We start from the raw sequence: 27,259 nt of genomic DNA, 5'->3' as shown, positions 1-27,259 counted from the left end.
TTGAGAAATGCTGACCGTGTTCTTCCCTTTTGGTTTTCTAAGTCTAAATCTTTGCATATTTTATTATAGTATTTGGGTTTATCTTCTCAAGCTGATCTTTGAAAATTTCTGTTCAGCTCTTGGACCTCTTCAATTCTTCCATTTGCTTTAGCTTCTCTACGCTGGAGAGGTCCCTTCTGATAACACGTCCCAAGTATGAGAAGTCTTGCCATCTTGGCTTCTAAGGAGCACCTGGCTTTACTTCTTTCAACACAGACTTGTTTGTTCTTCTGGTGGTCCATGGTATTTTAATATTCTTCTCCAACACCATAACTTGAACGCATCAATTCCGCTATGGTCTTCCTTACTCACAGTCCAACTTTCGCATGCATACAAGGCTATTGGAAATATCATGGCTTGGGTCCTTAGTCCTCAAACTGACATCTTTGCTCTTGAACACTTTAAATAGGTCTTGTACAGCAGATCTGCCTAATGCAACAAATGGTTTGATTTTTTTTTCTTTTTTTTTTTAATGTTTTATTGTGAATTATGCGATAGTTTACATGGGAGAACATTAGCTTTACATTCATCCTATTGTATATCATTTCATTGCCATGGTTACAATCCCCTCCATGTATCATCAAACAACCAAATGGTATACCCTGCAAGCCTGTCCCTCCTTCCCCCCACCCCTTGTCAGCACACAGCCCCTCTCCCTCTCTGGGTCTAGAGTCCCCAGCCACTCCATCTCTCCATGTTGTTGTCTCTGACTCCATTTCTGGTGTCACTGTTTCTCTGGGCAGGGTCCCACACGTCGCTCTTCTCCTTTGATGGTCCCAGGGTCCTCCGCGTCTGGACTGCAAAGTCAATCACTTCCTTCCTTTTGCTACAAAACATTACGTTTACATTTCCAACCCTCACAGTCAGTCCTGATACATTGTTTGATTTCTTGACTGCTGCTTCCATGAGTTTTGATAGTGGGTTGAAGCAAAATGAAGTCTTAGACAACTTCATTCTTTACTCCATTGATCATGATTTTATTTACTGAACCAGTTGTGAGGATTTTTTTCTTTATATTGAGGTCCAATCCTTACTGAAGGCTGTGGTCTTTGATCTTTATCAGTTAGCATTTTAAGTCCTCTTCCATTTTAGCAAGGAAAGTGGTACAATTTGCATATCACAGATTGTTAAAGAGTTTTCTTCCAATCCTGATGCCATATTCTTCTTTGGAATTCAGCTTCTTGGATAATTTGCTCAGCATACAGACTGAATAAGTATGGTAAAAAAAATTCAACCCTGACACATACCTTTCCTGATCTTAATCCATTCAGTATTTCCTTGTTCTGTTCAAATGACTGCCTCTTGGTCTATGTTCAGGTTCCTCATGAGCACAATTAAGTGTTCTGGAAAAGTCACTCTTCTCAGTGTTATTCAAAGCTTGTCATGATCCATACAGACAAAAGTCTTTGAATTGTCAATAAAGCACAAGTAAACATCTTGCTAGTATTCTCTGCTTTCAGCCAAGATCTATATGACATAAGCAATGATATCCCTTTTTCCACATCCTTGTCTGAATCCAGCTTGAACCTCTAGCAGTTTCTTGTCAGTGTACTGTGGCAACCATTTTTTAATTATCTTCAGCAAAATTTTACTTGCATGTGATATTAATGCTATTGTTAGATGATTTACACATTCCGTTGGGTCACCTCTCTTTGGAATGGGCACAAATATGGATCTTTTCCAATTGGTTGGCCAGATAGGTGTCTTTCAAATTTCTTGGCATAGATGAGTGAGTGCCTCCAGTGCTTCATCAGTTTGTTGAAAGATTTCAATTTGTATTCTGTTAATTTCTGGAATCTTGTTTATCACCAATGTCTTCAGTGCAGCTTGGACTCAGTCCATCAAGAACCACTGGTTCTTGATCATATGCTACCTCTTGAAATGGTTGAACATTCAACTTTTTTTTTTTTTTTTTTTTGCACAATGACTCTATACTTTCTGTCTCCTTTTTATGTTTTCTACATCATTCAGCATTTTGCCCACCGAGTCCTTCAATATTGTAAGTCAAGGCTTTAATTTTTTCTTCAGTTCTTTCAACTTGAGAAATGCAGAGCATTTCTGGGGGCAGCAGCCAATTTTACTTCATGACTCTGAACCATAACTGCATCATCAACTGGTGATGGGCCTTGGGCTGTGGCTGCCCCTACTGTTCCCAGCTCTCCCCTCAACAGCCAGACTTCCCTGGCCACCCCTCTTTTCCCTCCCTGGGCTTTTGCTTTTACTGGCTTGATTCACTGGAGCCTGCTGGGAACATGACCTCTGATGGCTGAAGCATTTGTGATCACGTGACCATCCTCTTCCCCAACATATTCTCTCCCACACACTGTTCCTGTCCCCAACTTCTGGGGAGAGGCACAGCTTACCCTTACCAGGCATTGAGCAGGCCCAGCCCTGCTTCCTTTCCTACAATGGACAGAAGAGTGCTTGGGCTGGGACCCCTTCCCACTGCATTTGCATGTCAGGGGAGTGGCTCCCCACTTGAATATATCAGACCCTGGGGGGGGGGGTCACTGGGCCCTAGGTTTTAGGGGGGTCACGGGCCACTGAAGGCAGAGGCAGGGACCATTTCCTCATTTTCTGAAAGCACTTTAATGATTCCCCTCCTCCTAAGCCCCAGGGAATGGAGGGGGACCAACCCCAAAAACATTCCCTCCTTTCCACCTTCTCCTATCTCCACTTCTATAGCCCTTCACTGGTGGCGGGAGGGAGCAGGAAGCTCTCACCCCCAGACCTCCTTACTTGCATCTGTATATAGATAACCAACCCTTTTGATGGTCTAATTCCAGGTTCTTGTGCATTTAATTTTAATACTTGACTCTGTCTACTCAATCTGCCATGTCAAATTTTCTGTTCAGCTGTTTTACTTCCTCATTCTTACATTCACATTAGCATCTCTATGCTGGGAAGCAAGTTTCAGAGTCTCTTCTGACACCCATTTTGGTCTTTTCTTTCTTGTCTTTTTCATGGCCTTTTGCTTTCTTGCTGTATGATGTTCTTGAAGTCATCCCACAATTCTTCTGGTCTCCAGTCTAATGCATCAAATCTATTCTTGAGATGATCTCTAAATTTAGGTGGGTTACGTTCACAATCATATTTTGACTCTGTGGACTTATTTTAACTTTCTTCAGCTTCTGCCTGAACTTGCATATGAGCAAATGATGGTCTGTTCCACAGGCCGTCCTTGGCGTGTTTGGGTTGATGATATAAAGTTTTTCTACCGTCTCTTTCCAAAGATGCAGAGAATTTGATTTCTGTGTATTCCATCTAGTGAGGTCCATGTGTATAGATAACTTTTATGTTGTTTTAAAAAGGTATTTACAATGAATAAGTCCTTGGTCTTACAAAATTCTATCATGTGGTCTCCAGCAATATCTATCACCAAGGCCATAGTTTCCAACTACTGATCCTTCTTGTCTTTAGTCTTCACATTCCAATCACCAGTAATTATCAGTGCATCATAATTACATTTGATCAATTTTAGACTGATGAAGTTGGCAGAATTCTTCAATTTCATCATCACTGTCTTTAGTGATGGGTGTGTAAATGCAAATAATAGAATGTTAACTTCTCTCCCTAGAAGGTTTATGTATTTTATCCTATCAGACAGGACTGTACTTCAAGACAGATCTTGAGATGCTCTAGCTGACAATGAATGTGACGCCAATCCTCTTGAATCTGTCGTTCCCGACATAGTAAACCACATGACTGTCAGATCCAAAATGGCCAATATCAGTCCATTTCCACTCTCTAATATCTAGTATATCGATCTTTTTGTGTTCCATTTTGTTTTGACAATTTCCAATTTTCCTAGAATCAAACATCATACATTCAATGTTTAGATTATTAGTGGATGTTTGAAGCTGTTTCTCTTCACATTGAGTTAGGTCCCATCAGGAAATAAAGGCCCTGAAAGCTTCACTTTAATTGCATCATCCCTTTGAGGAGGCAGCTCTTCCTCAGTCATATTTTGAGTGCCTTCCAATTTGAGGGGCTCATCTTCCAGCACTGTATCTGACAATGTTCTGCTGCTATTCATAAGGTTTTCAGTGGTAGTTGCCTTTCCTACTTTCGAATCTTTCTTAGTCTGGAAGATCAGTTGAAACCTGTCCATCATGGGTGACCCTGTTGTTACTTCAAATACCAGTGGCATGGCTTTCAGTATCTCAGAAACACCCAAGCTACCACAGTAGGGCAAACTGATAGATGAGTGGTGGACATATAATACTAGGGGATATGAACAGCAAATCCCTGGAATTCTTTGTGATGTTGAGAAACAATAGCTTCATATTTTGACATATCTGTTTAATACAAGGTTTCTATTATTTTGTACCAATTCTTTTGACTGACCCTCACATTTGAATATAATAATTGATTAATAGTTTCTAATTTATGCCACAAGAAGTGTTTTTCTAAGAAAAGTGTCTTCAGAAAATTGTCACAGACTGATAGGAAATTAGTTCAAAAAACATAATAATTTCTAGGTATCTCTCAATCAGAACAGAAAGATTAATATTGCTCAAGTCTATACAAGGAAACTGTGTTCTCATTTAGCAAATACAAGGAAAGACTGAAGCTACCTTGTAGGTGTCCACATACCGATCTTCCTTTTCTTTGTACTGCACAGCTATTGGCTTAGAGAGATTTCTACAAAGGAAGGACAAAACATTAACCAGCTGACATTGCCTTGGGCAAGCAAGCTCCCAGTTGTCTGTACTCTATAAGTCAACAATTAATAATCAACAAAATTCTCGGATTACACATGTTCAGCAAACTTTGACCAATGAAATTCACTGCTCACACATGTTGATTTGTAACTAACAATCATCATTCAGAATTCAATTACACAAACAGAAGATGGAATTTCCCCGGCAGGTCTAGAGACATATTAGGGATTTCTGACCTATGAGGAACTCCCATAGGAGTTGCTGCTGCTCTTGCATGGCCATCTGTTCAGCTGCTTCCTCCACACCTGGAAACCACTATTGTCCAGACTCTGCGGCCATTGAAGCAGTACAAAATGCAAGACAACTTGGACAAAAGTTACAATCAGGAAGCAGCACTATTTCATTAGTAGGCGAGGCAGTAAATGGAAGATGTTACACAAGCTTAAAACATTGAGCTGTGATTTGGAGTGTGCCCTGAAATAAAGACTCTGTTCCTCTTGGGAAAGCTGTGTAAGCGGTGCAGAGTCGGCACATGTGTGCATGAGTATCTGCAGTGTTAGTCATATGTGTGTATGTCTGCAGTGTTAGTCACATGGCTAGGCGGCAATAGGATTCAAGGAATGAAGTCTCCCTTTTATACGGGACAGAATCAAGGTGTGTCTTTGTGTGGCACTTGAATGAAGAAGAATAGTCTGTGAGTATGGGAGTCTATCCTGGGCTTACCAGGGTTACACAGAGTTTTGACATCTAGCCCCGTAGCTGGGGCTAGATGTATCAAGATTTGCCCAAATTTCAGAGTCAATCAAACTTTGCTTAGCCAGATGATGCTGACATCGTTGTTTTTTTTTTTTTTTAATGAATGATTATTTTCCCCCAAGGCCAGTTGCCATTAAGTTAATTCTGTATTCTGAGGAGGACTCTTCTCCACAGGGTTCAAGGCTGTGGCAACTTGTAGAAGCAGACTGCTATTCCTTTTCTGAGATGCCTCTAGGTGGGTTCAAACCACCAACCTTTTGGAATCAGGCGTTAAGTACTTAATCATCTGTACCACCCATGGGTGGTCCGTATTATTTTAACAGGGATACTTAAATTAGTGATATTAAAACACAAATTGTGTTTCTGATACTTGTCCAATCATAAAAACTTTGTTAAAAAAGCAAAAACAGCTTTATAGCATAGGCACAAAAACAAGAAGAAATCCTGTTTGAGATGCAGAAAGAAAACTTTTTATAAATAGCTGCCTTTAGCTAAAAGTAATATTTTTTGTTGACAAATCAGAAGTCACGCATGAGCAAACAAAATAAAACAGGAATTATCCTCAATACTATCATCTAGAGGTAAATTTTGGAATGTAGCATGTTCGATGTTTTCTGCTTATCTGTACGTTCATATTCACCTTACTAACGAAAACAAGGCCGTCTACTCTGGTAAAGGTTTATAGCCTCAGAAATTCAATACAGGGTTGTTATGAGTTGGAATCGACTTGTCATTAAGTTTGAGTTTCAATTTGACACCTTATATGAAGGAGCTTCAAAAAGTTTGTGAAAAATTCCATTACCTTTCCATTCCACTTTTTCGATGAATTTTTTTGAAGCTCCCTTGAATCATTTTTAATGGCTGTAACAAATGACAAAATACTCAATTTACTGTTGGGCATTTAGGCTGTTTCTGAGTATTTTGAAGACTTGTCTTGAAGGTTAAATGGTTGCAGGCAGTCTAGGCACTGTTTTAGCCTAGGCACTAAACTACACAGATTTAGTCCCGGCCCTCATGAATCTGAATTATATGTTGTTGTTGTTGTTGTTGTTGTTAAGTGCCATCAAGTTGGTACCGACCCATAGCGACCCTATGCACAGCAGAACGAAACACTGCCTGATCCTGGGCCAACCTCACCACTGTTGCCACACTTGCGTCCACCGATGCTGCCACTTGGCTACTCCATCTCATTGGGGGGGGGGGGGTCTTCCTCTTTTTCTCTGACCCTCCAACTTACTAAACATGATATCCTTCTCCAGTGACTGGTCCCTCCTGACAATATGTCTGAAGTATGAGAGACAAAGTTTGGTCATCTTGGCCTCTAAGGAGCACTTTGGCTGCCCATGGCAATTTCAACATTCTCCTCCAACACCATAACTCAAAAGCATCAATTCTTCTACGGTCTTCCCTATTCACTGTCCAGTTTTCACATGCATACGAGGTTATTGGAAATACCATGGCTTGGGTCAGACATGCCTTAGTCCTCAAGCTGACATCTTTGCTCTTCAACACTTTAAAAAAGTCTTGTGCAGCACATTTGCCTAATGCAATACGTCCTTTGATTTCTTGACTGCTGCTTCCTGAGTGTTGATAGTTGATCCAAGAAGAATAAAGTCCTTGATAACTTCAATCTTTTCTCCGTTGATAAGAATGCTGTTTATTGGTCCAGTGGTGAGGATTTTTGTTTTCTTGACATTGAGATGTAAGCCATACCGAAGGCTGTGCTCTTTGATCTTCATCAATATATGTTTTAAGTCCTCTTCACTTTCTGCAAGCAAGGTTGTATCATCTGCATATCGCAGGTTGCTAAAGAGTCTTCCTCCAATCCTGATGCCATGTTTTTCCTCATATAAGCCAGCTTCTTGGATGATTTGCTCAGCATACAGGTTGAATAAGTATGGTGAAAGCATACAACCTTGTCACACACCTTTTTAAATTTTAACACACATCCAGTGTTCCTATGTTCAGTTCGAACAACTGCTTCTTGGTCCAGGTACAGATTCTTCATGAGCACAGTTAAGTGTTCTAGAATACTCATACTTTGCAATGTTGTACACAGCTTGTCACGATCCACACAATCGAAAGCCCTTCCATAGTCAATAAAGTACAGGTAAACATCTTTCTGATATTCTCTGCTTTCATCCAATATCCATCAGACATTAGCAATGATATCCCTCATTCCACGGCCTCTTCTGAATCCAGCTTGAACCTCTGGAAGTTCTCTGTCAATGTAGCTGTTTCTGTATTACCTTTAGCAAAACTGTACTCGCATGGGATATCAAAGAGATTGTCCGATGATTTCCGCATTCCGTTGGGTCACCTCTCTTTGGAATGGGCACAAATATGGATCTCTTCCAATCAGTCGGCCAGATAGTTGTCTTCCAAATTTCTTGGCAGAGATGAGTGAGTGTCTCCTGTGCTGCCTCACTTTCTTGAAAGATTTCAATTTTGATTCCATCAATTCCTGGTGCCTTGTTCTTTGCCAATTCCTTCAATGCACCTTGGACTTCCTCCCTGAGTATCATTGGCTCTTGATCACATGCTACCTCTTGAAATGGTTGAACATTAACCATTTCCTTTTGGTATAGTGACTCTGTGTATTCCTTCCATCTTCTCTTGATGCTTTCTGCATCATGCAATAATTTGCCCAATGAATCTTTCAATAACAAAAGTTGAATATATGTATCCAACTCTATTCTGTGTGGATTTGAACATATTTCATAATAAAGCCTTGAATAAAATAAATAGAGCAAATGAGCGAAACTGAAAGCCGATGTTCACTCACCTGTAGATGGATGGGTCACTGAGGTCCAATGTGTCACTGACATAGTCAGCCAGTATAAAGGGGAACACGGGGTACTGCATGAGATCATTGAAGGAGCGGCCTGCATGTTTGTTTAGATGCGTCAGATATTCAAAGTTAGTAATGTGTCCTGTGTACCATAAGTTTGTCAGAGCCGTGATATTTCCATATTCCAGAAGATTAGGGAGGTTATTTGCTAGTATACTGTGGTAGACATCATCACGAATCTAAAAGGAAAAGGGTTGAGGGAAAGGACACCTCAGTTTTACTTTCAGGCTCATTGGCATTTTTCATGTAAGCACCCATGCTATTCTGGACATGCTACTAATCTCAAGTGCTCCAAGAAAATACTTTTTTGCCCAATAACATTAGTTGTTAGAGAACTGAGATTCAAATCCAGCTCTTTCTCCATGTCTATATTACATGCCAGTCCTATTCAGGGTACTGGACTAACACCACTTAACAGAGTCCTTACATTCTATCAGATAGTGTAGGATGCTAACAAGTCCTATAGAGAAAAACAGAGCAAAGGAAAGGAACAAAGGAATGTGCAGGGGTAGGATGAAGATATAGATGAGTTGCTATTTTATAGAGTCAAGGAAGGGCTTCGTGATGAGGAGACATTTGATCAGAGAACCTGAAGGAAATGAAGGAATCAATCACGTAAGTATCCAATGGGCAAAGCATTCCAGGCAGAGACCTATGAGTGTGCTGAGAGTCAAAGCAAAGTGTGAAGAGAAGAGGGAGTGCTAGAATGGAATAAGCTGAGGTAGAGAGAAAACAGACACAAGATAATTCAGGGCCTGATTAGGCTGTTAAGGACTGGCTTTAACTGGGTGACACAGGAAGTGACTGGAAGTTTTCAGTAGAGGTGTGGCATGATGTCATAGACTCATAGGCTGACTCATAGGCTGCTGTGTTGAGAAAAGTCTGAAGCCAGGCAAGGATGAAAGCAGAAAGGCTGTTGTCACTGTGACTTGAGCTGCGACGGTAGCAGTGGAAGTGGTCTTGGTGCAGACATATTGTGATGATAGAGACAATAGGAATTGCAGACAGAGTACATGTGAGAGACCAGAGAATGACTTGTCCGGACAATTCCCAGGTTTTTGGTCTTACAACCAGACAGATACAGTCACCATTTATGAGATGGGAAAAACTGATTCCGGGGGAAAGATTAGAAATTCTGTTTTGTATTGAAGTTTGAGGTGCCAATTAGCCTTTCAAATGAAGGCACAAGGCTCAAAGTTGAATAAGTGAACAAAGCATTCAGGGGAGAGGTTTTGGGGATGTTGTTAGAGATGGTATTTAAAACTATTCCCATGCAGGGTCACTATGAGTTGGAATTGACTCAATGGCTCAAAACAACAACATGGCATGAAAGAGACGGGCCTAAGAAATGAACCCTGAGGCTCTCCAAGGAAGAACTGGTTAAAAAAAAAAATAAAAAGACTGAGAAGGAACATATGGGGAGGTAAGGGGAGAACTACTAGAAAGTGCTAAGAAGGAAGGAGTTGTTAAGTGCCATCGAGTCAATTCCTACCCATAGCAACCCTATATAGGGTTTCCAAGGAGCAGCTGGTGAGCTTGAGCCACTGACCTTGCAGTTCAAATGAGTGCATTGCAATTAGTTATTCCTATCGCTACTGTTGTTAAGTGCTGTCAAATCCATTCCGACTCATAGCAACACTAAGACTCAACAGCAATCATTAAGACTAGACTTACACTGGTCACATATGATCACCTAAAACCACACATCCATTAGCGAAGCTGAATTTACCTTGGTGTTATCAAATGCTAACAGGAGTGTTCTTCCATTTGTTAAAAAGATTTCTACAGCATTCTCTCTCAATTGCCACCAACGCTTATGAACTTCTTTAATTTCTTCATATGTCCAAGAAAATGATGCTGGCTCTAACTCTCCCTGGAGGCTCTAGACAAAGGAAATCGATAAAAATATTTGTGTGACACTAAATAAAAAGAATGGCTTTAATTTTAGAGTTTAAAAAAAAAATCACAAAAACAAGAAAGAAAGGCTTTTTTTCCCTCCCCACGCAGCGCAATGAAAACCCTCTCACTGTAAGATGCTTCAAAATGTTGGATGCAATTTAACAAATGCTCTTGCATGTTGAAAACAGGTAAAATTAAATCCTCAGGAATCCAAAGCCAAAAGTAATTTGAAAACCAGCAGTAAGGAGGAAGTGACAATTGACTGCCCAGCTGTTTGAGCTGTTTCAGACGCTGAGTAACTTGGGCTAACATCCATGGGGCAGAAAATGAGGCTGCGGACTCCCTGGAATCACAGTGCAGGAACAGAGATTGCTTTAAAAAAGAAAACCTAGGAAGAGACCCAGTGAAAGAACAGACACAAAAAGGTGTCCAGCAGAGCCACTCCCCTGAAGAGTCTCCTGTCTGAGCCTGCTTGCACAAGCATGGAGGCTAAAATAAATCTATCTGCAGGGCCTGGAGAGCTCCACCTTAGAGATGAACAGGAAACCTTTGAGCAGACCTGGTTGTACTGTGTGCTTCCCTTGACTGTATTTGGCAAGTGATGTGTTGTTTTGGTTTTTTTTTTTTAATGTTTTATTGTGAATTATGTGATAGTTTACATGGGAGAACATTAGTTTTACATTCATCCTATTGTATCCTTTCATTGCCATGGTTACAATCCCTTCCATGTATCATCAACCAACCACAGGGTATACCCTGCAGGCCTGCCCCTTGGTCGTCAGCACACAGCCCCTCTCCCTCTTTGGATCTAAAGCCCCCAGCTGCTCCATCTCTCCACGTCATCGTCTCTGCCTCCATCTCTGGCGTCACTGCTCCTTTGGGTACAGTCCAACTCTCCGCTCTTCTCCCTTGATGGTCCCAGGGACCTCTACTCCTAGACTGCAAAGTTAATCACTTCCCTCCTTGCTACAAAATGTCTACCTTTACATTTCCAACCCTCACAATCAGTCCTAATAACAATTATTCACTACTGTATCACAAGAGACCTATCCACATTTCCTTTCATCAGCCCCACCTAGACAGATTGGATACTACTCAGTGGAGATTCTACCTTCTTCCATGCCCTCTGGATTTAGGTTCCCTCTAGAAAGCTTGTAAGCCAGTCACTTCTTGCCTTTGTAGCCCCCCCCACTTTGGGTAGCCAATATCCAAGTTGCCCATCCCTGTGTACTCTTGTGTACAGAGGGGGTGGGAATGATCCTCGTTGTAAAGATTTGTTCCCTCTTTTGAGCTACTGAATCCATAGTTGTAGGTCAAGTTCATCAAATTGTATCAGATCACTGGTTTTTTTTCCCTCGTCTTTCTTCTTCTAGTTGAGCTTTGATCATCCAGTCATTGAAGCCAGGTCAAGTGGGTATTATCTACAAGTGTCGGTGTTCTTGTGCATATGCCCTCTCTTCTTATCAGCTGGACACTTCACTCTTCACTCTAGTCCTCTGTAGCTAAGTCACTGACTCTGGGCCCAAGAGTCCCCAGGTCTTGCCAAACTTCTGGCCAACCGGTTCTCCACCTGGGTTCACAGGAGTCTATTGAACATTGTAGGGCTTAGATCGCAGCTTCATTGTTGTTTTTCCCTCACTTCCCCTTATTGGTGATGAACGTGGTCACCAATCAGAGTGTGTATTCCCAATGAATCTTAGTCTTGAAGGGGGCTTTGCTGTGAGGGGATAGATGTGTTTTTTATAAACTGAAGGTTCGTGGCAACCTTGCACCAAGCAAATCTATTGGCCTACTTTTCCAACAGAGTGCGTTCACTTCATGTGTGTGTCACATTTTGGTAATTCTCACAGCATTTCAAACTTTTTCATAATGCGATTACACACTTAGTAGACTACAGTACAGTGTAAACATAACTTTTAAATGTACTGTGAATCCAAAAAAATTGTGAGTCACTTTATTGCGACAGTCACACTTCATTGTGGTGATCTGCAGCCAAAAACTGCAAATGTCTCTGAGGTATGCTTGCACTTTCCAGGTCCCCAATCATCTAGCTCAGCCACGAGGAATCTCAGGCCAAACTCCTGCCACCAATGAACGCAGCACAGGACGATGTTGAGTGCCATCGAGTTGGCTCTGACTCACAGTGACTCTGTACAGGGTTCCCAAGAAGCAGTTGGAGGGTTTGAACCGCTGACCTTCTGGTAAGCAGTCCTACAGTGCCACCAACGCTGGGATCATGAAAAAAAAACTTCTACCAAAGTTAAAACCAGTCAAACTTTATTTCCTCAAATAAACCTATATACGAGTTTTTGTTTTTAAAATTCAGTTTTCCCTTTAAGAATATTTTTATTTACCCTTTTGTATTGGCTAACAGGAAATTCAGAATGAAGTCTAGAACTCAAGTATAATACCAATTTATTCCAGACTTTCAATTTTCTGAAACTTGACTTTAAAAATTCCAACTGCCCTACTCTATATTTATTTTAAGGAGTCCTGGAGGGTCTATTTAACTCTGTACTGGGTCCCAAGTAATTTTTAGAAATAAAAACAGAAACAAACAAAAGGCTCTACATAAAATAAATTACAATGTTTTAATTAAATGTAATATTCTTATGCTTAAAACAGAATTCCTCCTTTACCTTCAACATTCATTCATTAATTTAATTTAAAATATGAGGGTAAGTCAAAAAATTGATACAAAATCATAGAATTCATTATTAAACAGAAGTATAGTGCTGTAGAATAAGCAATGTGCTGCTAACCAAAAGGTCAGTGATTCAAACTCATGAGCTGCTCCTTGGAAACCCTATACAGGGTCGCTATGAGTTGGAACCAACTTGACGGCACTGAACAACATCAACAAGACCAAAATGGAAGCTATTTTTACATTGTTTCTTGGCATGTCGTCCATCTAGGTCTATACACTTCTGAAGGCAGTGTTTCCATCTCTGTAACCCTTCCCCAAACAGTTCTCGGACAACGAATTTACACCATGTGAAAAGGCACCCTTGAGGGGATACAGTGTTCCTTAGAAATGTTCTCTGAGTTTGGGGAGCGAAAAAAGTCTGAAGGTACAGATCAGGGGCTGTACGATGTTAGAGGTGAAGTTTCACAGTGAAATCTCCAGAAGACAGCCCTTGTTGCACTTTAATAATGAGCAGGCCCACTGCTATGCTAGAACACATTCCTTGGTGTAACTTTTCTGTTTTTTTCCTCACCAATACAAATTTCAAGTCTCAAAAAATTTCTTTCTAATAAGCTGTGTGATGTTCCTGTACCCTATGAGATAATCTAAAAAGGTGGTCTTATGGGATTCCACAATACACAATTGCTATAGCCTTCTGACCACCATTCATCTGTCAGTTTGTTGTACTGTGGTGGCTTGTGAGTTGCTATGATTCTGGAAGCTACGGCACGGATATTTTAAATACCAGCAGGGTATTTAAATATTCACATATTACAATGAAATGGGCAAAAATCTGGAGTCAGAAAACCAAAAGGGAAGAACACGCTCAGCATTTCTCAAGCTGAGAGAACTGAAGAAAAAATTCAAGCCTTGACTTTCATTACTGAAGGATTCTCTGGGCAACTTATTGAATGATTCAGAAAGCATCAAAAGAAGATGGAAGGAATACACAGAGTCACTGTACCAAAAGAAAATGGTTGATGTTCAACCATATCAAGAGGTAGCATATGATCAGAGCCAATGATACTGAAGGAGGAAGTCCACGGTGCACTGAAGGAACTGGCAAAGAACAAGGCACCAGGAATTGATGGAATAAAATATTAAATCTTTCAAGAAAGTGAAGCAGCACAGGAGGCACTCACTCAGCTATGCTAAGAAATTTGGAAGACAACTGATTGGAAGAGATCCGTATTTGTGCCCATTCCAAAGAGAGGTGACTCAACGAATGGAATGCAGAAATCATCAGACAATATCTTTGATATCCCATGTGAGTTAAGTTTTACTAAAGGTAATACAGAAATGGCTGCAAGCATATATTGACAGAGAACTTCCAGAGGTTCAAGCCAGATTTAAAAGAGGCTGTGGAATGAGAGATATCATTGCTGATGTCCGATGGATCTTGGCTGAAAGCAAAGAGTGCCAGAAAGATGTATACCTGTGCTGTATTGACTATGCAAAGGCTTTTGACTATATGGATCGTGACAAGCTATGGACAACACTGCAAAGTATGAGTATTCTGGAACACTTCATTGTGCTCATGAGGAATCTGTACATGGATCAAGAGGCAGCTGTTCGTACAGATCATGGGAACACTGAATGGTTTAAAATTAAGCAAGGTATGTGTCAGGGTTTTATTCTGTCACCATACTTATTCAACCTGTATGCTGAGCACATAATCCAAGAAGCTGGGTTATATGAAGAAAAAAGTGACATCAGGATTGGAGGAAGACTCATTAGTAACATGTAGATGATACAACGTTGCTTGCTGAAAGTGAAGAGGACTTAAAATATTTATTAATGAAGATCAAAGAACACAGCCTACGGTATGGATTGGATCTCAATGTAAAGACAACAAAAATCCTTACTACTGGACCAATAAACAACATTCTTATCAATGGAGAAAAGATTAAAGTTGTCAAGGACTTCATTCTTCTTGGATCAACCATCAACACTGATGGAAGCAGCAGTCAAGAAATCAAACGACTTGCATTAGGCAAATCTGCTGCACAAGATCTTTTAAAGTGTTGAAGAGCAAAGATGTCAGCTTGAGGACTAAAGTGTGCCTGACCCAAGCCAGGGTATTTTCAGTAACCTCATATGCATGCAGAAAGCTGGACAGTGAATAAGGAAGACCGTAGAAGAATTGATGCTTTTGAGTTATGATGTTGGAGGAGAATATTGAAAGTGCTATGGGCTGCCAAAAGAACAATAGACAGATCTGTGTGGGAAGAAGTACAGCCAGAGTGCTCCTTGGAAGTCAGGATGGCCAAACTTCGTCTCTCATAATTCGGACATATTGTCAGAAGGGACCAGTCGCTGGAAAAGGATATCATGTTTGGTAAGGTCAGAGAAAAAGAGTAAGACCCCTAACGAGATGGATTGGCCAAGTGGCAGCATCAATGGGCTCAACGTGGCAACAATTGTGAGGCTGGCCCAGGATGGGGCAGTGTTTTGCTCTGTACTGACTCGATGCCATCTTAACAATAACAACAACATAGCCTTCTGAGGAGTCCTGGTGTGATGGTGCAGGTTAACATGACAGACTGTGAAGCCATTTGAACTGCAAGGTTGGTGGTTCAAGCTCACCAGCTGCTCCTTGGAAACCTTATACAGGGTCACTATGGATCATACAACTCGATAATAACATAGACTTCTGAGCTGACCTCTCTGCCTTGAATTTAAATGAATTTAACAGAAAATCCTTTCAGAAGCCACCGCTTCCATTGAACAATTTTTTTTTTTCTTTTTTAATAAAGGTACCCTAACGAGACTAAGGCAAGTGTATTACTGAGAAAAATTAGTCTGCAGCCATCCACGAATCACAAATCACAGAGACAAGTTGAAATTTGTTTTGAATAAGTCGGTACATGTGTGAACTGGAACCCTAGTAGAAATCCTTTTTGATGTGCCCTCATATTAAATAAGCATCTATAAGCAAATCCACCCTATCCCACCCCACCCCACCCCACCCCCCACCACACACACACCCTTTAAACACTCTGTATGTTATAACAAGGAGGCCACCACCACAGGGGCACGAGGCATTTGTACACAGACTTAAAACGCAAGAAAGCAAATGTCATACAAGTAGTACAGACAAATGCCACAGAAGTCCAGAGCAAAGAAGGGTAATCTTAGGAGAGTTTGAAAGGGGGAATTACATCACTTGTTGCTGTTGTTATTGTTAGGTGCTGACTCATAGCAATCCTATGCACAACAGAACGAAACAACCTCACAATCGTTGCCTCACTTAAACCCATTGTTGCTCCCACTTTGCCAATCCGTGTTGTTGGGAGGTCTTCCTCTTCTTTGCCAACCCTCCAACTTTACCAAGCACGATGTCCTTCACCAGCAACTAGTCTCTCCTAGTAATATGTCCAACGTATGAGAGCTGAAATCTGGCCATCCTGGCTTCTAGGAGCATTTTAGCTGTACTTCTTCCAACACCGATTTGTTCGTTCTTCAGGCATTCTGTGGTACTTTCAATATTCTCCTCCAACACTAAAAGCTCAAATAAATGCATCAATTCTTCTACGGTCTTCCTTACTCACAGAAAATACCAGGGCTTGGGTCAGGAGCACATTAGTCCTCACACTGACATCTTTGGTTTTGAACACTTTATTGACGGCTTATGCAGCAAATCTGCCTAAATCAATATGTTGTTTGGTATCTTGACTGCTGTTTCCATGAGTGTTGACGGTTGATATGACAAAAATTAAGTCTTTGCCAACTTCTATCCAAATTTATTTTGATATAATTTATTTATTTAAATGGAGTAAAGCTTTTGGGACCTTCATTTACTGATGGGGAATAATTCAAAATGAGAAGAAATAGCTGTAAATATCCACTAAAAATCAGAACATGTAATGTGTGAAGCATGAACTTAAAAATATTGGAAGTTGTCAAAAATGAAATGGAATACCTCAACATCAATATCCTAGGCATTAATGAGTTGAAATGGATGGGTATTGGTCATTTTGAATTTGACAACCACATGGTTAACTATGCAGGGAATGACACATTGAAGAGAAATGGGAACGCATTCATCATCAATAAGAACATTTCAAGATCTATCCTGAAGTACAACGCTGTATGTAGCACCAACCACTAAAGCCAGTGATGATGAAAGCAAAGAATTCTACTAAATTCTTCAGTCTGAATTTGATCAAACATGTAATCAAGATGTATTGATAATTACTGGTGACTGGAATACAAAGGTTGGAAACAAAAAGGAAGGGAAAATATGGCCTTGATGATATAAACAATGCTGGAGATCGCATGACAGAATTTTGCAAGACCAATGACTTCTTCACTGAGAATACCATTTTAAAAAAAAAAACATAAAAGACGACTATACACATGACCTTACCAGATGGAATACACAGAAATCAAATTGACTACTTCTGTGGAAAGAGACTGTGGAAAAGCTCCATACCATCAGTCAAAACAAGGCCAGGGCAGACTATGGAACAGAGCATCAATTGCTCATATGCAAGCTCATATGAAGAAAATTAAAACAAGTCCATGAGAGTGAAAATATGATCTTGAACACATTCCACCTGAATTTAGAGATCATTTCACAACAACAGATTTGGTGCATTAGACACTAATGACTGAAGGCCACAAGAGTTGTGGGATGACATCACGAACATCATGCAGGAAGAAGCAAAAGGTCACTAAGAAGACAAGAAAGAAGGAAAAGACCAAAATGGATGTCAGAAGAGACTCTGAAACTTGCTTTCCAGCACAGAGATGCTATAGCAAATGGAAGACGTGAGGAGGTAAAAGAGCTGAACAGAAATTTTCGAAAGGCAGTTCAATAACACAACGTCAAAAATTATAATGAAATGTGCAAAAACCTGGAGTTAGAAAACCAAAAGGGAAGAACACGCTCTGCATTTCTCAAGCTGGAAGAACTGAAGAAAAAAATCAACTGTCAACTTGCAATATTTGCAAAATACTGAATGATGCAGAAAGCATCAAAAGAAGAAGGAAGGAACGCACAGAGATATCACGTGGACCTAAACAAACATTAGTTCATATGTCAACTATTAAATTTCTCAGTTGATAAGATGATAAATAATATTGCTGCTGTTGTTAAGTGCCCTGGAGTTGGTTTTAACTCATAGTGATCCTGTTGTAGGGTTTTTGAGGCTTCAAATCTTTTGTGGGAGTAGAAAGCCTCATCATTCTCCTGAGTAGTGGCTGGTGCGCTGAACCACTGACAACCTGTGGTTTGCAATCCCATGTTTATGAAGCCAGTGCACAAATGGGGCTAATGCACCCCTGGATACATAATATACTACATACAGTATAATCTTGAAAGAGAACACAGTGATACTTTCACTAGCTGGGACTAGTAAAGTAGTACTTTAATACACAAATCCTTGTAGTAATTGCTATATAAATAAATCAGAAAAGAATGACTACTGGATTTTTTGGCTATATTAAGTATTTTCATAGTTTTTCACATTACACAAACACAATTGTAATCTTTTTATGCTTATTCATTTACTTGCACATCCAAATTTTATGTTTCACTCATTAATTTTTTGAAATTAGATTTTCAGCATTAAATCATATATGAGCTTATTCAGTGTGCCTTTAGATAGTACCAGTTTTAGAACTTTTATGAAACAAAAAAACCTTATCTCTCCTGTTATAGTAAACTCCAAACAATATATTGATAACAAGCAAGCTAATTCAGATGGATTATACAATCTTTACTATAAATACATTGGTTGAAAGTCTTTTTGCTATGTTCTGATTAATACCAGCATTTCCATAAAAGCAAACATTTTAATTGCTAATCTATGTGCATTATACGTTTTTCTTTCTTTCTGAGGCACAAAATACTTGGCAGCAAAACTGGGAGTCGTAGGCAGCATTTTGCTGTAACTGAGGATTTGGAGAAAGAACAGATGTAAACTGAAATCAGAGGAGTACTTCAGAATGTGATTCACAATGTTAATTGCTATGAGACTAAAACCATAAGCCAGGGAAGATGGCAGACTCTTCTTTTTAAAATATCTGTTAAAAAAAGGTTTGGCTTACAGACCTACTTACAATACATGAACCCTCACAGTTCTTCCAGCATTCTTACTCTCCTGAATTTACACATTTGGGGAATTTGCCTGAGCTCCAGAAGAGCACACTTACGTATTTACTCACCGAACTTTCAGCTGTATCAGAAGCATTATCTTCCACAAAATACATTCCACATTTACCTGCAGAAAATAAGTTGATGGGAGACTTAAAAATGTATTTACACTCTTACCATCTATGACTTGTAGTCATTTAAAGCACGAGCTCTTGAGTGAGTCTGTCTGAATCTGAACCTCAGCATCTAAAAACAGTTCCTGGAGTGACACTGTACGATAAGCACCAGACTACTAACTACAAGTTTAGCAGTTCAAAGCCACCAGTGTCTCCTTGGTTGTTGTGAGGAGGAAGCGACTCATCAACAGCCTTTAACAACAATAACAATCTATGAGGTTTTGGGAAAGTCACCACGTCTATGTGTCTTGCTATTATGTTTGGACCTGTTTTTGCTACCATCCTGGCAGGAGTCCTAGTTCCCAGGATTACTCTGAGAATTCTATTAGAATATGGTCAATGCTTACAACCATGCCTAACACTCGGGACTCAATACACATTCTCACTGCTACTCTTCTGATGTTACAGGAATATTGACTTGCTTCATTTCGTCACACCAAATGAAGTTGTAAGCCACCTTTTTCAGCGAAGAGGAATCCTTAATTATTTTGCTGACTGAGATGCTCAATAGGGAAGTCTAGGGCCTAAAACACAGCCTGAAAGTGATTCCTGCTTCATTGGCTGTTGTGACATATGTCCTGTTTCCATGTGAGGAACTTTCCTGGGGTCTGCCACCAAGAGGCTGGTCATTCTTGAGGCCTGATTGGACCATAAGCCATGGGCATAGCTGATTCAGAGAAGGTCCTATCTTCATCCTTGAGATAAGGCCCTGTCTGGATGAGCTCGAAGGTGCACATCTTCAACCTTGGAGGCTGCAGCTTCAGCCTCCAGCTGTGGCTCTCAAACCTGGACTGCATCAGAATCATTGGAGGCCTTGCAGAATTTTAGATTCAGGAGCTCTGGACCCAACCAACACTGTGCATTTCTAAGACATTTCCATATGATACTAGTGCTTTTGGTTTGGAGACCAGTAGTCTACAGTATATAAATTTATTATTACAGGAATAGAGACCAAGTGGTAAAAGTTTATTCCTTCTCACCTAGAGGAAAAAATTTCCAGCAAACGTAACTATACAGGTATCTATGGACTGATATCTTTTCTTTTCTCTCAGAAGGACAATGTTGTTATTAAGTGCCGTCCAGTCAGTTCTGACTCAGAGCAACTTTGTGTAGGGTTTCCAAAAGCAGCTGGTGTGTCTGAACTGCCGACCTTGCAGTTAGCATGCCAGTGTTTATCGAGGGCTCTAGAAGCTCAATTGTGGTTACGTGCCGTGGAGTCGGTTCCGACTCACAGTGACCCTGTACAGGGTTTCCGAGGCTGTCAACCTTTATGGGAGCAGAAAGCCTCATCTTTCTCCCGTGGTACAGCTGGTAGTTTCAAACTGCTGACCTTAAGGTTAGCAGCCTGATTGGTAACCACTATGCTACCAGAGCTCCTTAGAAGCACAACAGAGGATATAAATGAACAATCTCAAGCTGGACATGTTTTTATGCATAAGCATGTCTATTAAAACAGTAGGCATTAAGTATAGAAATAAGGTTCATATTTAAAAAATTTAAATTGACACAGAATCAAAGGGCTGATTAAAAATAAAAATGTACACTCACGTAGAAAGTCAACATTGTAAAAATTAAAATGATTTTCATTTGCTTTTACAAAGGTATTATTTTTTCACATTCATAAGTCATATGAATTATATATGATGCTTAGGCAAAATAACTTATGTGATGTTGGAGACAGTTGCCTGATTTAATGGCAGTGTTTCTAAAAAAAAAAAAAAAAAAGTCAAAATATCTAAGAATAAAATAAGGCAGGAGGAAGTATGTATAAAACCCTCCAAAACTGGACTTACCCAATAACAATTCACCAGCTGTCTCTCTAGACGGTGCAACACTGAAACATCTTCGATTCACCCTGTCAAACATACTAAAAATTACTACGATCAAATGTTTTGACCAATTTTATTGAATCTATGCTTTATTTTATCTCGTAAAAGGTTTAAGCAAAGCAAACCAAAGTTTCAATAGCATAAGATGTCTTGTCAAAACCCACAAGAAAATACCGTCTCATTTTTCAACATCCTGACAGAGGAGAAAATGAAGCTTTTAGAATAAGTTAATTCCTATAACATATAGGCAGCCATTAGGGATTTAGTTATTTAAAACAGAACCCAATATCCTATCTTTTCCATTAAATGAGCAAAGAGTGGTTCGAATTCTGATTTCAAACACAGGAAAGACACATATTAGGTATAGGAAAAACAAAAAGCATAGAGTCAGAAAACTTCTCTTATTTTAAAGTCAAATCACTGATCTTTTAAGTCTCAGTTTTTCCATCTATAAAATGGCATGATGATAACAATGGCCACACCAAGACTGAAAATCATATTGATTAAAAACACTAGTTGCTGTGGAGTTGATTCTGGCTCAGGGTGACCTCAAGCTGACACATGTGTTTCAGAGTAGAATTGTGCTCCACAAGATTTCCAATGGCTGTGAGCTTTCACTATAACTCCTCAGGCTTTCCTTTTCAGGCACCTGTCGGTGAGTCTGAAGTCTCAACCTTTTGGTTAAAAGCTGAATGTTTAACTATTTGAGTCACCCAAGAACTCAACACTATTACCAATATATTGACCCACTTAACACACTTAGCAATGCTATATCTTGGGTGCTATTATTTTGTCCATTGAATCGATGAAGACATTGACACAGAGAAGCTAAGTAACTTGCCCCAAATGAGGCAACTAGTAAGATGAGGAACCAGAATTTGAGGTGTGGTGCTGCTGGATGGGCATTGGACTGTTAACTGCAAGGTTGGTGATTCAAACCCACCAGCTGCTCCTTGGAAACCTTATACTGGGTTGCTATGAGTTGGAACGTACTTGACAACACTCTATTGCCTCTATTGATACAACCAGCAGCTCTATTTCACAATATTTACAAAAGTCCACTAAAAATATATACAGAGTACAAAAACAAGTGTTAGCAAAGATAGAATCTTACCAATTCCAACCCTTATTCATTGCTGGCAGGACTGTAAAATGATGCAACCACTATGGGGAATAGTAAGGCACCAGATAAAGAGACCAAGTCTCATGAGAAGTTACCATGAATGGGGAGAGGAACTCTCTTGAGATAGCTGACACATTTTTCTCCTCTTGTTCTAGCAGAATCTGTCTGCTGTGGCCCTGATTAGAACACTTAGAGTCATCAAGGTAGATGAGGCTGCAGTTCATGTAGACCGTTAGTCCCGGGAGAGACAACATTGAGTGTGGCTGAATTGTACACAGCCTGACCAAGGTAAATGACATCAGTAAGACGTTCATAGGAGAAAAGGATAAACCCTAAACCATTGAGTCGACCCTGACTTACACTGACCCTTTATAAGCTTCCAAGTCTACAAATCTTTATGGAAGCAGAAAACCTCATCTTTCTCCTGAGGAGTGGCTGATAGGTTTGAACCGTCAAACTTGCCCATGTTTATCCTACAGAACCACTGGAGCTTTTTTGGCAAATAGGAGGGGACTTCAAAAATGTTTGTGGAAAAGTTCATGATCTTTTCATTCTTTTTCCACGGACTTTTCAAAGGCTCCTTGTATAAGAAATCACACTGGAGACATAGTGATTGGTATTTCTTAGATATAATCAAACACCTCATAAAATATGTAATCTGGGTTTGAAAGCTTAGGATCATAGTCTCATGAGACAGACAACTCAGTTAACTGGCATACTATAGTTCATAAATTACATGGTCTGCATCCCAATTTGGTAAGCAGAGAGTGGGGTCTTAAAAGCTTATGAGTGGCCATCTAAGATGCAACTACTGGTCTCTATTGTCCTGAACAAAAGACAGAGAAGGAAACCAAAGACTCAGAATAGAAACAGTCTACTAGACTAACGGTCTACATGAACTGCAGCCTCATCTACCTTGATGACTCTAAGTGTTCTAATCAGGGCCACAGCAGACAGATTCTGCTAGAACAAGAGGAGAAAAATGTGGGACTGAACTCAAATCTTAAACAGTTCACATTAACTGAACTGGTTGAGTCTAAGAGACTCCTTAAGACTATTATCCTGAGATATTCTTTAACCCTAAAATCAAAATTGTCCCAAGGTCACCATTTTGCTAAATAACAGATTGGCTGAGCAAAGAGTTCCTTTAAAAAATCATCTACATGAGATCAATTAGTCAAAAATTACTCTACAGCAAAACAAGGTCAGGGGACTGGGAAACAGAGTACAATCAGAATGGAATGAATGGGAACGCGGACTGAATAATCTGTGTGGAAATTGTTAAATGGAACCAAATCTGCTGTGCAAGCTTTCACCTAAAACACATTTAAGTATTATTTTAAAAAACACAGAGGCCATGCAACCAGCAATACCCTTAATTTCTTATGGATTTTAGCCATTCAACACTGTCCTCTTTTGAGCCACACAGAGAACATCGTTGGTTCATAACACCACAATGTAATCTTTAAAAAAATTGCACAAACACTACAATTAAGTATTAAAATCTTCAAATCCTCAGCAAGGGTGAAAAAGCTTTACATATACCTTATAGATTCACTTGCAGCTTTGTCTTTGACAGTAGAAGAGAATGAAGAATGAGTTTTGTCTTCAAATAAGTAAGAAAGGGGCAGTTGGACAAGTTCTGTCGAAGGAAGAGACACACACATATTATCTTTATCTACTGAACACAGTTGCTTGTTAGAATTCAATATTGAGCCAAGAAGTCACTATTACCTTTGGATTTTTGTCTGTCCCGAAGGAGATACTTATTTGGAATAGTTAAATAACATCTCTGTAAACGTCTCCGCTCCCGATTTGGTCCTTCAGTCGGATCCAGCTGCCATGAGGTTGGATAGTAGGCAGGGTCATACCAGACAGCTCTAGAGTGGAAGTCAAAGATTATTTTAAGTGGCAGTTGGGAAACCATGCAGCTTTAAAAGGTCATTATAGAGAATGCATGCATGCAAAGACTTCAACAAGTTCATGGACAAATGGAATGAAAAGGCAATGGAAATTTGTCATGAACTTTTTGAAACCCCATGCAATGTCAAACAAATTTATTCAGTTAAAAACAATTACTATTTCTACATTTAGATTTGTTGTTGTTGCTAAGTACCTTTGAGTCGATTCTGACTCATAGTGACCCTGTATTATTATTAGGGTTTCCAAGGAGTGGCTGCTGAGTTTGAAACTGCCAACCTTGTGGTTCAAACCAACCTTGCGGTCCAGTGCATAACCCTGCACAGTGCATACACAGTCCAATACACAGTGCATGAATTCTGAATCCTGACCAGCCAGTTTGCCTCCTGGGGTTAATCTCTGCTACCGGTGTTTTCATCTGTTAATTCTTAAAAAGACGTATCATGAATGCTATGAACACAATATGTATAAACATTGGGAAAAAATCATTTTCTAAATCAACTTTTTTTTAAGGTTTTTATTGTGGATTGAGTAAAAGCAGGGCAGATAATCAGTTTTACATTCAATAAATCATACACCTTGTTTCATTACAACAGTTATAATCCCTTCCATATACCATCACTTAAAAGTATTTCTCTCTATGCACTTCAGCTTTATTTAAAAAAAACAAAACAAAACAAAACAAAAAACCCAAAAACCCACTCAGGCATATATAATAATTTACACCACCAAAGGCACATTCTGTAAGTCAGCCTCCTGGGTGCCAGCTCTCAGTCGCTCTCTTTCCATGCATCTAGTCCTCAGCTGCTCTCTCTCTCTCCATGTCCCATCTCTGCCTCTGTTTCTGGTGTTGCTGCTTCTCTGGATAAGGTCCCGCATTCTGCTTGTGCTCTTCTCCCTTGATGGTCCTAGGGTCCTCTCTTTCTGAACTGTAAGATTAACTACTCCTCTGTTTTTGTTACAAAATTTCTATCTTTACAGTTGTGACAGTCACAATTATTCTTCCCTCCATTTAAGACAGTTTATTTTATCCTGCAATCTACCTGACTTTTCCACCACTTGGATCTCTGTTCCCGTGTTTACCTTCTCTCACACTGTAATTATTTTGATCATAGACTGACCTCCCAGATCCTCTGTTCTTACAATTTTATTCTGTTCTTGACTCTTCCATTTGTCGACTGAGTTCAGGTTGATGATGCCACGTACATCATTCTCTAGTTGTTGTCTGTTCTTGTTGATTCTCAGTCCACAGAACTTCCTTTAGGAAGTTTTGGCTTTGGCAAAGTCCCTTAGCTTCTGTTTATCCTGGAATGTTTTGATTACACCATCATAATTGATTGGCAGCTTTGCTGGGTAGAGGATTCTTTCAGGGTTTTAGATATGCCTCCCCATTACCTTCTTGCCTGCATGGTTTCTGTTGGGACATCTAAGCGTAATTTGATTTGCTTGCCTTTGTATGTAACACTTCTCCTTTTCCTAGCTGCTTTCAGGATTCTGTCCTTATTTTTCATTTTGGAGAGCTTGATTATGATATGTCTTGGTGATTTTCTTTTATGGTCTATCCTTCCTAGGGTTCGTTGAGCTTCTTGAATGCTTATCTATTCGCTTTTCAAGATAGTAGGAAAATTTTCTTCCAGAAGCTCTTCAACTATCTCCTCTGTAGACTTGTGTGACTCTTCCTGTTACAGAATGCCGATAATTCTTAAGTTATTCCTCTTCATGTTGTCCAACATGAATCTTAGGCCTTCTTCAGATTTTTGTATACTTTTTTTTGTGCTTGCTCATTTATCTTAGTAGTGTTGAGCGATTTATCTTCTAGCTCACTAGTTCTGGCTTCTAACTCTTTGATTCTACTCCTTTGCCCTTTCAGTGTATTGTCCATTTCTGATATTCTATTATTAATCATTTGGACCTCTTTCTGTAGGTTTTGCATTTTTTCCAATGCTGTACCCATTTTATTTGATTGTTCCTGTAGCACTTTCCTGACATCTTCCTTATTTTTCTCAACTCCATTGTATAGTGTTTTGATACATTTTATAATCACTTTTCTGAATTCCTTCTCAGGCATTTTCAAAGCCTGCCCATCTTCCAGTGTGGAGTGTAGGTTTACTTCCAGCTCATTTGCCTCAGTCACTTTTATCTCGTTTCTGGACATGTGCAGATATGGTCATCTGCTTCTGTTTTTTGGGGCACATTCAGGAGTTATCTGTGGCCTTAATACTTAGATGGGTGTGTATTTTGGTATGTTTTATGTTTTCTGATCACCTCTAGGTAGATGTGATCAGGAGATGGGCTTCCCTTTTCACTCATCTTCCTGAGAAATTTCAAGATGCCACTGTTGGTTGTTGTAACGTAACTCAGGATTTATATTTCCTTTTTAGTCTGCCTGTCCCGCTCCACAATCCCCGTTCAGGCCTTTTTCCTAGTGATAAACAGTGTGGCTGTTAAGTGCTGTCGTTTGGTTTTAAGTGGAAACCGTCACTTTCAATTTCTAGGCAATCTGTGCACATGTTTAGCAGAACCCTCCATGGGTAGGGTTGGCTGTCCACTCGCTCAGGCACCCCCTCTAGTCGCCTGAATGGAGGTGTGCAGCCAGCGAGAGACCAATGAACAGATTAAAATAAAATGTCCACACCTTTATCTCCCTGGTTCTGTCTGGTGTCTGTGGCTATTCTGATCCTTTCCATGCTTGGTGTTGCCCAAGATGGTAGCTCTGGGAGCAACTGAGCATCTTGAATTATAAAGCAATGGATTTCTTGCTTCTGCTACAAATTCCCCGAGCTGTAAGCCTTCCAACTTTCTATATATTCCTTTATATGTGGTTCAGAGTTCTGGCACCACCCCGTGAGCCTGCTTGGACCAGTATTCTGTGTTGTTGCTGATGGAGCTTCTCAGTGTACTTCTACCCGATCTGCCATCTTGTTTGTTCTCCCCAAATCAATTTTTTACATTTCCTATTTTGCCTTTCTAGTGTACCTTTCTGAAACTGAAGAAAATGAAAACAAGTCCATGAGAGTCAAAATATGACCTTGAATTTATCTCACCTGAATTTAGAGATCATCTGAAGAACAGATTTGATACATTAAACACTAAAGACCGAAGACCAGAAGAGTTGTGGGATGAGATCAAGAACATCATACGTGAAGAGAGCAAAAAGTCATTAAGAAGACAAGAAAGAAGGAAAAGGTCAAAATGGATGTCAGAAGAGACTCTGAA

The 27,259-nt window shown here is 39.9% G+C and overlaps 1 protein-coding gene across 1 annotated transcript in view; it reads right to left on the bottom strand.

Moving 5' to 3' along the window:
- LYST (lysosomal trafficking regulator) overlaps positions 1-27,259 on the bottom strand; it is a 222,988-nt gene that overhangs the window by 50,780 nt on the left and 144,949 nt on the right. Inside the window, exons 33-39 of the mRNA XM_006872009.1 lie at positions 23,858-24,003; positions 23,669-23,765; positions 20,965-21,026; positions 19,067-19,122; positions 10,040-10,192; positions 8,245-8,489; positions 4,617-4,683 (exon numbers count right to left, since the gene is read on the bottom strand). Coding sequence (XP_006872071.1) covers positions 4,617-4,683; positions 8,245-8,489; positions 10,040-10,192; positions 19,067-19,122; positions 20,965-21,026; positions 23,669-23,765; positions 23,858-24,003 — 826 coding nt within the window. The remainder of the gene's footprint in view (positions 1-4,616; positions 4,684-8,244; positions 8,490-10,039; positions 10,193-19,066; positions 19,123-20,964; positions 21,027-23,668; positions 23,766-23,857; positions 24,004-27,259) is intronic.

Source organism: Chrysochloris asiatica, unplaced genomic scaffold (assembly GCF_000296735.1).
Source record: "Chrysochloris asiatica unplaced genomic scaffold, ChrAsi1.0 scaffold00179, whole genome shotgun sequence".
Classification (NCBI taxonomy): Eukaryota; Metazoa; Chordata; class Mammalia; order Afrosoricida; family Chrysochloridae; genus Chrysochloris; species Chrysochloris asiatica.
Note: the sequence above shows the minus strand (reverse complement) of the source record. Positions and strands in the feature narration are given on the sequence as shown.